The sequence below is a fragment of the Gobio gobio genome (assembly GCF_949357685.1).
Source record: "Gobio gobio genome assembly, chromosome: 9".
NCBI classification, from domain to species: Eukaryota; Metazoa; Chordata; class Actinopteri; order Cypriniformes; family Gobionidae; genus Gobio; species Gobio gobio.
Window position 1 is genome coordinate 45,885,294 of NC_137115.1, and position 14,534 is coordinate 45,899,827.

The 14,534-nt window shown below is 39.4% G+C and overlaps 1 protein-coding gene across 2 annotated transcripts in view; it reads left to right on the forward strand.

Annotated features, from left to right (window-relative positions):
- The first annotated feature begins 246 nt into the window (after positions 1-246).
- The window catches only part of gnao1a (guanine nucleotide binding protein (G protein), alpha activating activity polypeptide O, a), a 117,891-nt gene continuing 103,603 nt past the window's right edge, over positions 247-14,534 (forward strand). The window contains exons 1-2 of one of the 2 annotated variants that reach the window (XM_079825174.1): positions 247-1,023; positions 1,164-1,206. In XM_079825174.1, coding sequence (XP_079681300.1) covers positions 906-1,023; positions 1,164-1,206 — 161 coding nt within the window. In that variant the 5' untranslated portion in view covers positions 247-905. The remainder of the gene's footprint in view (positions 1,024-1,163; positions 1,207-14,534) is intronic. The other variant, XM_079825173.1, reaches the window with a different exon arrangement.

Consider the following 14,534-nt stretch of genomic DNA (forward strand, 5'->3'; position numbering starts at 1 on the left):
AACATTTAATGTAGGCTAATATAGTATATGCTATTAGCCCACACCTTTAGCCTATACATGTTTCTTTATTGTAACTATATTCGACTCTCCTGAAAGTCATATAATTTACTTAGGCCTACTGGCTTTGTTAAATAACCTTGCCTTTTGAAATTTTCAGTTGCAATATTTTGTTTCTAATTTCGTGTCAATGTAAACATTTCCCATTCTCATCCGATTTCTAGTCATTTGGCGTTGCTGTTACAGGTTGTCAACACTAGGCTTATGGCCACACCTTTCTATGATTCTTCCTGTGGCTAGGGCCCGCTCATCGGCTTTAAATCATCCGCTCCCCACAGAAACGCAACACTGATCCCATATAGTCGCGCGCACACACCGTTTAACAGCGTTTACGTCGCGTGAAATACCAAGAGAAGCGCATTTATTCCGTCTGCAGATAACGTTATAAATCTAGCTGTAGTTAGCGGTACGCGATTCGAATGCTCGCTCGTGCGCGCGCGCCCGCGGTCTCTCTCCTTCTCTGCTCCTGACGTCAGCGAGATTGTCTGAGAGCGTCGAGCCCAGCGCGTTCTCTCTCCATACTGACCCTCCATTGTGAGCACGCTAACGATGCCAGCGCTCGCAGCAGTCGCCGCCGCCGCCCAGTAGAGACCTCCCAGCCCGAGGACCGAGCACCGCGACCCCGTTACACAGACCGAGAGCGCGCGCCAGAGACTTATGTTCCAGCCCAACGTTGTCTTTTGCGGGATTTAATGCTCTAGCTAGTCGCCGACAGGGAGAGAGAGAGTGTGTGTGTGAGAGAGAGAGAGGGATAGGGACAGCCATAGAGAGGAATAAGGAAGAAACACCGAGGATATTTCTCACCCGGACCATTTTGGAGGTAAAAAAGAGCCGAGGTTCATCTAGCCATGGGATGTACACTGAGCGCAGAGGAAAGAGCGGCTCTGGACAGGAGCAAAGCCATCGAGAAAAACCTCAAAGAGGACGGAATCACTGCTGCTAAAGATGTGAAATTGCTCCTGCTAGGTAATGCGGAGTGGAGCCCTTCAAATCTAGCTGTAGCCTATCCTACACATCGCAGTGTCTCATCCGATGAATGCACATATATGGGATCTCTTCATTGTGACAGGCGATCTTACTCCCTTGTGTCTGTCTCTTCTCCACAGGGGCCGGGGAATCTGGGAAAAGTACCATCGTGAAACAGATGAAGTAAGTGGCATGTTTTAAATGACATCCATCAGTCAGTGTGCGCTGCTGTGTGAGACACACACGAAACCACCCACCCACCCACACACCCTCTATTGCTTGACGGCGAATTCTTAGGTCCGCCATATTTTCAAGGAGTTCATTCTCCACTAGCGTGTTACATACATTGTAGCCGTGACATGATGATGATAGGTGTAGCAGATCCGCAGTCGGTATATTAGTGGGTTCGGGAAGATGAGGCGCCCTCGATGTGCTGTTCACGAAAATGGTGCTGAAAGTCAACTGGGGGACCGTATTTCCTAGTGTAATACTATATTGGCGTCCACTGACACACTCCACCCCGATTTCACTTCACCCTGTGGGCAATTACGGATGTCTTCCTGTGCATTTGTTGATATGACAACGTCATAAATCAATCAAATATAGGCCATAACGTGTGTGTGTGTTTAAATGTATGTATATGTATACATGCATACATAGGCTATACTTCTGTACCCTCTAGCAGAGAATTAAATGGTTGTGCTTCAGATGCACAATTCTTTTAACGATATGCAGACTGATAACTGGTTTGACCCATATATTTTATCCACACATTTCTACTTAACTAGTTATAGGTTCTTCGGTAGGCCTATTGGGTCTATTGATAAATGACGTCCCCTTAATAGTAAAGCACTCTTTGCAAGCTTTTACATATCAACCATTCATTTTCAATTAAGAATAGTCCTGTAGCATTTTAAGCTTATAGCTCTGCAGCCATTTACATTCACATAAATGTAACTACATAGTAAAATAAACGCTATTAATTTATTCATTATGCAGGTTATGTTGTATTTATGATTTTATTTGTGTCAACAAGCAGGAATACAACAATTAAAAAAGGTTCTGCATATTTTATTTAGCACTGTAAAATATATTAACCCTCCACTATCTGTCGTTGTATATGCAGTTAATAGGGTGTTAAGAGCCTTCTGTTGATTGAGAATGGTGAAGGCTGAGCTTATATGGCAAATGGTGCCTGGAGATAATGCTGTCGGCTGTGTGTGCACGGCGTTGGTGCAACATGAACAGGCCTTCATGCGTTTGTAGTCTGTGTTGGGTTGATGCTCATGGTTAGGGGAGAAGGTTTGAGACCCAACCAGCTCAACTTCCTCACGGCCATTTTTATGCACTGACGTCCTCTTTACGCTTCATTGAAAACAATCTGTTCATCTACCTTGTGGTTTGGATGTCATATGCTCACTTGAATGTTAAATGCAGCTCCTGTAGTTATATTTGACTCGCTTTGCAATAATCATTTTTTTTATGGTCGCTGTCTTCATCCGGGCACGGCGTGTGTTATTCATATAATGATGTATGCTTTCTGATAATATGCGTTATAATGTAAGTGAGATTTTAATGTGTCGAGCTGTAGCAAGCGCAGTTTATTGCTCAGTGCAAAGCTTTCGATGAAGAAACGCATCCATTCTCAAGTGTGTGCACGAGCCCTGCCTTTGTCGAATCGAAATCTGTAGCCCTTGGAAAATACCATTGTATATCTGGGCTGGCTATGTTATTATATCACGGTGTTTTTGCAATTGTAAATGGAAAAACGCATGTGGTTAGCACGGATATGGTGTGAAATTGTGCATCGGAGGATTTCAGGCGGTTTCAGTGGTGGACAGCGCCCAGCAGAGTTTTTTTCTGTGATCGTCTTTCTTCGGCAATTGTCGGGTTTCTCCGTCGTTAAGAGCCTTGAACCTGCGGCGAGAGAGAAAACAGGGGATGGATTTGTGTGTCTTTCGCGTTTCCCACACGTGCTCAGGGAGAGATGCGGTTTATTATATTTTCCCAAACACCTGCCGCCTTCGATTCTTTTGTATTATATGTGTGTGAATGTTTTACTCAATAAATACAAAGCTCAGCTTGGGACAATAGCAAAATCAGCTGACGAGCAGAAGCAGAAATTTCCGGGGCAAATGCAAATAGTACCCCACATATTTAAATTTGTGGGTGCAGACAATGTCCCCACAGTGAATTCCTCATAAGTAACATCTGTGTTATGATGTCTTATTATTCAGATTTGAGAATTTCTAATAAATCTGACTGTACAGTTTGCTATTATTAAACAATATATGCCCCCAAAAAGGGAGAAAGATGAAAGTCAACCCTGAGGAATATGTTGCAAGTTGAGTTTGAGTATATGGAGAAATCAAAATAGTCATTTTTCAATTTCAAACTGCTTGGTCAGCTGAACAAATTAATGACTGTATTCACCACATGTGCTTTTAAGCCATTGTAGCTAATGCCTCAGGCATATTTCTAAGTCATCCAAAGAGTGATGACTCTTTCCTCTCTAAGGAATCATTGTTGCTCTGATGTGCTTAATTGGGTAATAAGAGTGTCTCATGATGGAGCTAGTTAAACTGTTTGGGTCCTAAAGGAGTGGAGTATGCAGCTCTGGGCTTCTTACTGTAATACGGCATGAATGAGTTGCTTTTTCAGGGCTTTAGTTGAGCTTAACTAGACCATTAAATGTTCCGCCACTGTCACTTACTTGAAATGCTTTGTAGGATATTGCAGCTTCAGTATAATGTATTGCATTTAATGTATTTGTAATTATGTCGCATTGCAAAGTGCGTACAATAAAATCAATTCTACCATATGTTATAAGAATACAGAACAAACTAATTAAAATCTGAGTGGCATACTTATATGTCTATAAGTTGTAATTCAGTTGGCAGAGCTGATTTTATTATGTCTTCAAGTGTCCCCAGAGACAACGGTTAAGTATACAAGCATGTAAGCCTTTATGGGTCATGCCGTTTTTCAGGAAATGTTATGTGTATGCGATAATAGCAGAGCTATGTTGAATCTAGATCAGTGGTTTTGCTCAGGCCTTTTTGACGAGGCATAACAGAATGACAACATTCACAATGCAACAAGCTAATCGGACACTTACACAAATACCTCCACTGTGTGCTAGATGGTTTCTAGCCTTTAGTTAAACAGTGTTCTGAATTGCATGGCTTGAAAAGGGCGGATGAGACAAGGAGGTGTGCACTTAACATGTCAGAGTAAACCAGGGAACTGGGAGATGTGTGAAAGATGGTGAGAGAGAGAGGGCACAGCATGAGGAGGGGAGATGTTGGTAAACCCTGTGATTATGGTGTGGTCCTCTAGGCAGGCAACAGTGCTTCCATCTGCTTCATTAGTTCAGTGTGAGAGGGGAGTGTTTAAGTGTGCGCAGGCTGCTCTCAGTAGCTGATCACATCACACATACACGGCACTCTCTCTCTTTTTCTCTGTTCCTGCGGTCATTTTCCTGGCACCTAGTCCTATGGGATTGAAATATGAGCTATTGAAGATGTATTTTGTGTGTCACGGGGAGAGAGAACAAAATCTGAGTATATGAAGATGGAGAACCGTTTTAGAGACCCTGGAGACGGAGCCATGTGTGTCATCATCGTGCATGTCACTTCCTCACCCACGCGTGTCATGCATGGATGATCAAAAGCCTTCAGAAAACAGATAAAATGTATATATGAAAAGTTGTGCGCACCGAACACCCTTTACATGCCATTGCGGCATATTAAAGCCATATGTCGTCAGGTCCCGGATATGATTCTTGTTTATAAGGTGTTGCACTGACTATAGTTGAATATTTATATTCTAATTTTGTACTCTGCTATTTAAAAGTTTGTGGTCAGTAAGTTTTTTTTTTTTTTTTTCATGGGATTTTTTTTTTTTATCGCACACTTATCGTGAAATTAATCATACGCCATTTATCTCATTAAACACATTCATTTTGTCATAATTTGCTATATCCAAAGTAAACAATCAGATTGAAGGGTGATTCTCACAAAACTGTATTTTCTGCAATCTTCAAGGATCATTGGATACTCCAAAAATGACACCAAATATAAGGAGTCCATATACTTCTATTATATAATACATTAGCACACATAAGCACCCATGAACATTTTTTACAAAAAAAACTTTGCACTTTCACAGTGTACTATAGTATATGTACCGAGCAACAACGAGATTGCTTTAATTTTAGACATCAAGCAGGACCACTCGGAGATGACAAAACAACTCCTAAATCAGCCGCTTTTGACTGAATAAACCTACGATTACTAATCACAGCAACGTACATATGACAAATCAAACATTATCCTTCCTGTGTGTGTGGAAACAACGTGAATGTACCGTGTGTCTGTACATGAATGCAGCGTGAGTTCAGTGATCTGTAGCGCGCACACACGGTTTGTTGCATCAGACAGTCGTGTGCTTACTGTACGACTCTGGTACATCATCAACTTTGCGCTCTTCAGAAACAATCGTAGAATTCGACAGAGCTTGTGTTTTAAAGCAAAGCACACACTGTAATGAATAATTCACTAAAATGCAATGTGAGTCTCTATTCTCTCTGATATGTCTGATGTAATCAGCCTGGCCTTCTTTACATTAGCGCTGTTTTGGACTGTTTGAATGAATTCGATTACTGGATCACTGAACACTTTCCCAGAGTTTAACGGCTTTAAATGGCCTGATCACAAACAGAGAAGGAGAATCGAGTTAAAGAGTTAGAATGGAAATGTCCTCCTACCAGGGTTACAGGTGCTTGTTGATGCTCACACTGATTGTGATAAACTCCCGTCTTCTAACATCTAACTGCGTGACAAATTACGTTAACGATGCAGCTTCACATAGTTCTGTAATTTAATTGCGTTAAATTATTTTAACGCAATAAGGACTTTAAATTATTTGCATGCGTTAACGTGTTAACGTCGACAGCCCTAAAATGTATATTTTTATTAAGCTAGGATGCATTATATTGATCAAAAGTGACAGTAAAGACATTTATAATATTATAAATAGTTTCAAATCACTCTAAAAAAATTGTACTATACTACTAACAATGGTTATTTGGCTCGTAATCACAGGAGAACCACTTTAAGTGCTGTATAGCACCAAATCTTGATGCTTCAGCGGTTCTTTGGGATGACTGCGGAGCTATATAGCACCGCTACCATATATACCCCTTTTCCAGAACCTGTTAAGCCCCTGTATGGTTCTTCAGGGGTTCTTTGGAATGGTCAGTGTGCTATATAGCACCACTGCCGTACAAAGAACCTGTTATGCCCCTTTTAAGAAGCAAAGAACCACTGTTGGTGCTGTTTAACACCATTTTTGTTGAAGAAATAAAATGCGCTATGGCACCTCTTATGGGTTGTAGAGCACCTTTAAAGATATGGTGCTATATAGCACCAAAAGTGGTTCACCTATGATTACGAGAACCACTTTTAGTGCTATATACATGGGCATCACTAGGCCCTTTTTAGGGGGGCTTCTTTCTTCACTGACAAAAATGGAAAAACTTTATCAGTCATATCTGCCCACTGACATGGTTTTCAAGCTATTATCTAATTTTTTGGCGTTCAGAACATCTTAAAGTGCACATATGTAGATCATAGAAGTCAATTTTCTTGAGGGGCCATGCCCCTGAAACGAAATAATAAACAGGCAATATCCTAATATGCATACTAATAAGCTAATAAGAAAATTGGACCCTAAACGAAAGACTTACCAAATTTTTTTTTTCATACCCTCACTGGGGGCTGAGCTTAGCCTAGAAATCTAGGCGCACCCTAGCGGCAGACAGGGTGACTCTGGAAGTCGTGACTCTGGAAGACTTGGAGTTAAGCTTTTCTTTGAGAAAAGAACATAGAACGGCACTGAAATCATGCTTAAGAAAAGAAGATATGTTTGAAGTTTTGCCGACCGGAAATGGCGAAAGTCTATCAACTAACATTAGCTCGGCTTCACCATCTTCTTTGCTCTGGTTGGTTGGCGCTATCCAATTGCATGCAGAGCATTCAGAAAGACAACCGTTTATCCCGCCCCTCGGATTGAGCCCTGTCAATGGTGAGTTTCCAGACCCAACATTTTAATGTGGGTCTGGCTTGTCAGGCTAGGCTGAGCCCCCCTAAAATCAAAATCCTAGAATCGGCTATATAGCACCATTTTTTTTTTAGAGTGTATGCTGTTCTTTTAAATTTTCTTTTAACTAAAAAAATAATTAAATGAATTTCCATTCATTAAAGAATCCTGTATCACAGTCAAAAATATTAAGCAGCACAACTGTTTTCAACATTGATAATAATAGGAAAACTTTCGTGAGAACCAAATCAGAAGATTTCTGAAGGATCATGGACTTTATTTATAGAAAGATGCACTCATATTACTTATGAATGGGTGAAAGTGCAATGTGTAATATGGTGGAATAAGTTGCGCCTTCTAAATTAAAAGCCAATCGCTGATTGATAAAGTCATCGCGTCACTGCAGCTGCCATTAGAAGCTCTGGCTGCTCTAGACTTTACGCGCCAGAGAAACAAGCGCGCAGACATCTTTGAACTTCCATTTTTTTTCGGGAACTTTGTATTTGTCTATGGCATCGCTGTCAGAGTATTAATTGGCTGGTGAAGTGAATTTACACATTGTAGAGTTGACAAAAGTTATCATGAGCACTGTAATGTTTGAAGCTGAAAACAGATATTTTAATATTTTTTAATGTAAAAATGTTTAAAAACACAAGATCTTACTGACCCCAATCTTTTGAATGGTAGAGCTGCAGTAAACTGTAACGCCAAAATATATTATGAAGTGAATATAAAGAATTTTGAGTGCTGTTGCATTCACAAATCCTGCAAAACGGGAACCGTGCTGATGTTGCAGACATATGCGATGGTCCGGGTTCATTTGAAGTGAAAATACAAGTCAAAATCCTTGCAAACCACCCTGATTCAAATCAAGTGTCATCCATAGACTGACAGAAACTGTAAACGAATGGGACATGACAATGCAATCTGAATGTAATAATGGGTGATCTCAATAACAAACTCTTTGTGAATAATGTTGGATTTTCCAAAAGCCGCTGACGCTGTAATATTGTAACTCCGATAAGGTAAACATGGACTGGATTACTATTTTTCTGGACAACTAGCCGTCTAGTAAAAATGACAGTATTTTACCGTCTGATCATCAACTGGTTTATTGTCTAATCTGTAATCCAAGGCCCCTCGTCATATTATCCTTTAAAAGCGGACTTCTGTTGCTGGATAGACTGGATAGGATTAAAAATGTTTGTTTTTTTTCTAAAGTGATCTCTGCAGCATGCAATATGCCGGGCTGTCCTGTAGCTGGCTAATTGAAGGGTTGAAGCAGAGGACCCAGCTGTTCAGTTTTACTCCATCTGTACGTCCATGGAGCTAAACCGTGGCCGCGCACTCGAGTAGCAGAGCATGAAACATTATGTCTCTAGTGTCTAGAGGTCGTCATGTGATGAGTGATTGGTATCTGATGAAGACTTTGATGAAGAAAACTGTAAGATACTACTATAAGTGTGGCACGCTTAAATGAGTTTCACTTCTCCTGTAATTGTAAATTTGAATTGCGCAATTCAAGAGTTAAGAAAATTAGTTTTTTTTTAATAAAGTAAAAGACTTTTGTACGGAGCCCCACACATGACGTGGGAAAAAAAATAAAAATAAATATATATATATATATATAATATGCACGCACGCACACACAGTATGGATACACGGTATACCGGTGCCATATTTGGTTATTGGCTGATATGATTTTGAATACCTTAATTACCTCACTCAGTGTTATTTAATATTACTGTTAAATTGAATTTTAGGCAAATGTCAAAATGTATGGTTTTCATAGAGAACATTATATAATATTGTGATGCCTAAATTTGCCTGTAGCATTTAAAAGAACTTTTGTTTTTTTACTAATAAAAATAAATAAATAAATATTTAATTATGACCATTTATTGGTTACCAGCCATAACATGAAAATAATTATCAGTGATGGATATGATATATTTCATAATATGAAGTGCGGGAACGTCGAGTTAAGTCCTGAAAATTCATTACTTGAATACACATTTGTAAAATATGGTTCAAAATAGTACAGATTCAGTGTTTTGCTTGCTTTTTTAGCCTTTTAAGTGTGGTAGGTGTATTCTCTGACCTCGTTGTGTTTAACCGGAACCTTTACTGAACTCCCTGCACATTTTGTATTGTTGAAAGGTTCATCGCAGATGTAAGTTGGAGAGGGCTGTTTTAATGCAAAGAAAGGAAATTAGCATTGACACAAAGCACCCTTGCTTGTGACTGCAGTACTGCTGGCCCTGTTATTGGCAACTGCAATAGTGTGCAGTATGCAGATCGCTAGACCATTTACGCTACAGATTTACGTCTGATTTTCCATTGGGAAATCTTCCTATAGGAAGATTATATATTTGAATGCCTCAAGTGCAGTGGGTTTGGGTGGGGCTTTGAGTGCACACACTTGCCAACCATAATTTGTGTGTGTGTTTGGGGAAGCTCTGAGTCACTATAAAAAGGGAAGGAGCTCTGATGAAACACACAGGCTGGTGAAATGAACAGTACAAATGATAGTTTCACCGTCCATTTTTGCTTCTCTCTCTGTCTGTGATCTTTTGACTGTCTGTCTGGCTCTCTGTACCTCTGTAATAGAGGGGGTTTTATGTGTCTAGCTGATGTGATTGGAGTTGACTGAGCACAGGGAGAACAAACGGTTCTCATGTGTTGATTTCCCAGAGATTTGACTGTAATACTCTGGCATGATCCCCTCTGGCTCGGGCCCGCAGACACAGTGTGACTTTCAACAATGCACACCTCAATTCTTTTTGGGTTGGAGAGGATTTTTAAATGTGTATATTTGCTTCTATACCTGTGCCATGGCAGCACGTATTTTGCATCTCATTTGTGAACGCTATCTGGGCATGCAAAGTTATCAAACCCACAAATTCAGTTAAACATGCAACATTCAGATCTTGTATACCATGGTTTCTATTGTAAAAAAAACTGACCCACTGTACATATATATTTGCTGCTTTAATTCAGCATGACTTCAGTGGGGATTTAAATTCAAACTTTTGCCCACATTTGTGTCTTCTAAAAGTATGAAACCTGTTCAAAAGTGGTGTCCAGATATGAAAATTGAAGATCTGGTCATTGAGAAAAAGAGGATAATTGTCAATTTATTGTATTCTTTAATGTAACTACTAATTGAAATGAGAATATTGATGCTGTAATGAAAACTAAAATGTATATCCTTTATATCTGTGTTTCTACTTAAGATACTGCGCAGTAATTCTATTCTCACTTGTTGTGAGTAAAAAACACCGATAGAGAGGAAGTGTTCAGCTCAGGCAAAAAAGTGTCTCTTTCTCTGTTTGTTTTACTCAGTCACACACCCAAGCACATTTCTCTTTACGGCAGTGACATGGTTATGGAGTTGATGCCTGAAGTTGGGCAGGAGAGTGGGAAACAGTGGGGCCGGAATGTCAAGTGCTTCCCTGAACCCCTCAGTGACCCTTGTTCTCCCACCGGTTCTTCTTTTCTACGCTTTCCATCTCTTTTGGTCTCTCTGTGGTGGGTCCATATGTACTTGCCGTGGGGAGAGTTCTGGCTGAGCCATGTGCTGGTGATCACACAAAAGGCCTTTGTCTTAGTGAGGTGTTTGTGTTGGGTCATAAAGCAGGTCCTAGGCCAGCCCCTTCAACGCCAACACAAAAGAGCTTTATTGGGGAGGCAGTCAGGGTGGGTCTGCTCATCTGATCTGAGGTCAGCTGATTTACAGCATGGCAGTGCAGTGTGAACTCCCCTTATGGTCGGATTACATAATGTGTATCTGGATCACATTGTGGCATAGTCCTTAGCTCTTTCCCCTCCAGCACTTTTTCAAAAAGTTGCCTAAACAAAACGTTTTATTCTAGCTTCATGCATTTTTAATCAACACTTCAATGTGTGTAAGTTTCATTAAAAAGCAACATTTTGAACAAAAAGCTGAGAATCAGTTTTGTGTTAGGGTTAGGACTACAACGTGCATAAACAATGCTTTTATCATTTATTTCTTGATCTGGAGATTCAGTACTCTTTCAGAAGATGCGTAATAGCGACCCTACCAAATAACAGTGAAAACAATGAAAGCCGGAAAATTCCATCAATGTTGGGTATGGAGTTTATAAAAAATATACAAAATAAGAAGGGATGAAATATAAAATATTAAATTCAAATATTATTTATTTTTATAATATAAATAGCTTTAAAGCCTTAACTTGTTTTAGCAAGTTAGCAAATCCAACATAAGCATTATGTTGGATTTGTGTGTTTATATGTATTTGAGCAAAAATACAGAAAAACAATAATATTGTGAAATATTATTACAATTGAAAAGAACTGTTTTCTATTTAAATGTATTTTAATATGTAATTTATTCCAGTGATGGCAAAGCCAAATTTTCATTAGCCATTATTCCAGTCTTCAGTGTTGCATTAAATTATTCTGCTATGCCGATTTGGTGCTTAAGTTTATTTATTGTTATTATCAATGTTGAAAACAGTTGTGCCACTTAATATTTTTGCAGAAACCTTGATAGATTTTTTCTTTGATGAATAAAAAGTTCAAAAGAACAGCATTTATTTTAAAAAGGAATCTTACTACTTGTATAATTTATATATTTTCACATTTATCTTTTCCATACAATGATTCCATACAATGCTCGTACTGTCACGCTCTGGAAAATAAAGTACCATAAAAATACCATAAAATTAGTCTGTACAAATTGTGTGTAGGCCTGTCGCAATAATAAATATATCGATATATTGCACAATATATGTACATGACCTCAATAACTTTTTGTGATGCAATATATCGCTCATTATGTTTACATGATAATGAATGTCACCAACATTTTACTCGTCATCTTGTATGTGTTCCGTGACGGAGGCGAAAGTGGTTCTCGGGCAGTTTATTCATACACAGAGCGGTTATCGACAGGTGAAAAAAAAGCGCCATTTGAGACGTTATTGTGTTTTCCTGACAACTACTGACAGTTTGGAAGAATAAGCAAAAATGGACTTGATTTCAACGCCGCTCCGGTGTTCCAGGGCAACATATAAATGTCAACGCAGAATGACGAGTGTTAAAGCTGTTTTACAAGGGTAAATGTTTATTTACTCTTTATTCAATTTTTTAATTTTTTTTATTTAGGATATATTTTTTTACCCTTAATTTCCATGATCTAAAGAATTAAAAGGTTGTCATTTGAAAGTGTGTAGGTCTACTTGCATTATTATTCTGTTATAATAGAATTATATATTCAGTGGCATAAAACAGTCTTAAAATTACAATATCGTTTATCGCAATTATTTCTGGGACGATATGTCGCGAAACAAAAAATAGTTATCGTGACAGGCCTACTTGTGTGCTGTATTCCAAACCTTGCGACGCCTTATGATTTTTTTTTTTTTTGTCAGATGTGTCAGGAGATTTTGTTTGAGGCAAAAAGAGCCAAAAATTACTTGATGTTGTTGTATGGAGAAGATCTAAGATCTAGAAGATTTAATTGTTTTATGTGTATTCCACAGAAAAACAAAAGCATACAGGTTTGAAATGACACGGTTGGATAACAGAATTTAAATTTTCAGGTGAACTGTACCTTTAAATTTTAGAAAGTCACACGCTTTGGTCTGTCACACCTAGCTGTGTGCAAATAATTTGCTTATTTGCAAGCGTTAGTGAGATACTGATGAAAAGTGTGTTGTGGGGTGAAGAGTGTTAATTGCATTCTACTGTGACTGTGTTTTGCCATGTGTGCATCCTTGTAACCTTTACCTGGTGACTACGTGTAGGTATAAATTGGTCTGTCTGTTGGTGGTTTCCAGCAACCTGCGGCCCTCGGGAGCCGACACGTGCGCACACACACAGATACACAAATGGAGCTTGGGTATTACACAAGCTACTTTTAATTAAGGTATAATTGCAGATGCAGTAGGGACTCCGCCTGTGGCCTTTTGTTCACACACGGAGTGGAACATTTCTGCTTTTGCAGTGTTCGCTTCCTTTTTACTGACTGAAAAGTACAGATGTTGCCCCATCGTTTACGGTAATGACACGTAGCATCATTCGTCAGGAACAGCTGACGGTTTAACTCTTACAGTGAATGATGTGTGAAGCGCTCGGTGCGTTCAGCTGCTGCGTACATGTTCCTCTGGCGAATGTTAAGGATGTGCTAGCTCATTTCATTTACCCGTGTGCATTCCCTCCCTCTTTTCTTCACTCTGTTTCCATGGAGATGACAATGGCTGCCATAATTAGACGATGACAAATGACCCTGAGTAGATAAGGGGGAGGGGTAGTAACTGTGAACCGTGAATCAGAAGAAAAGTGGGAGTGAACCAGGGGGTTGGCCAGGGGGAGCGTACAGGGCGACGGCTAAACATTTTTGGGTGTGAGTAATGTTATGCATTCATAACCAGTCCATAGTAATCTGCTTGTCTGGTACTATTAACCTCTTCCTGCTTTTAAGCAACGTGAAATCAAAACTGACCTAATTTACTTTCTTAATAAATGACTGGTATGATTCATCAGTGAGTCGTATTCAAAAGCTTACAATAAAATGTTAATGTAAATTTCTCCACTCACGAAATAACTTTTAATTTTTGCTTATATAACCAAGGATGAGTGGGTGCGGAATAAGTAATATTAGGCCTAAATATCTCATTATGTTGGTATAAAGTGTCACATTTTCAGGCGAGTCAATCAAATTAATATAGAACTCACTGTGCAACACAAATATTGCAAATATCCCGGCCCCCCCAAAAAAGTTGCTGTTTGAATGTAAATAGGCAAATGCTTAAGAGTTTATGATTGGATCATTATTGCTGTGACTATTATGTTTCTAGGATGTTATATATGTTTGGCAACAGTTTTTCCAAACCTAATTTATAGAATGTGTAGCTTCTTAAACAACCATGAAGGAAGACACATCACGGCCATATTCCAGGATGACAATGTCAAGATTCATCAGGCTCAAATTGCGAAAGAATGGTTGGGAGGGAGCATGAAGAATCATTTTCACACATGAATTGGCACCTCAAGTCCAGACCTTAAAGGGGTCATGACATAAGAAAAATCAAAGCATATAAGGGTAGGGACACACCAAACCGACACCAAAGAACTAGCGCTGATGAAAGTAGGCTGTGTTGTTGCCTCGCATCGGGCCAAAACATCTGCACTTGAACACACAGAGAGAACTACAGGTGACTCAACTAGCATGCGCGTTCTGCGCCTCCGTGTAAATGAGTCTATCTCTGCAGATATATTCGTTATTCAAAGAGGGAAACCGACACTACGGGCTGCAGATCACGCGATCAACAGACTGTCTGTCATCTGCTCAATGCTCATTACCGCAACCATCCATGTGATTGGAATAGATCTAAATATAATGCAGTAATCAACACTTTTCA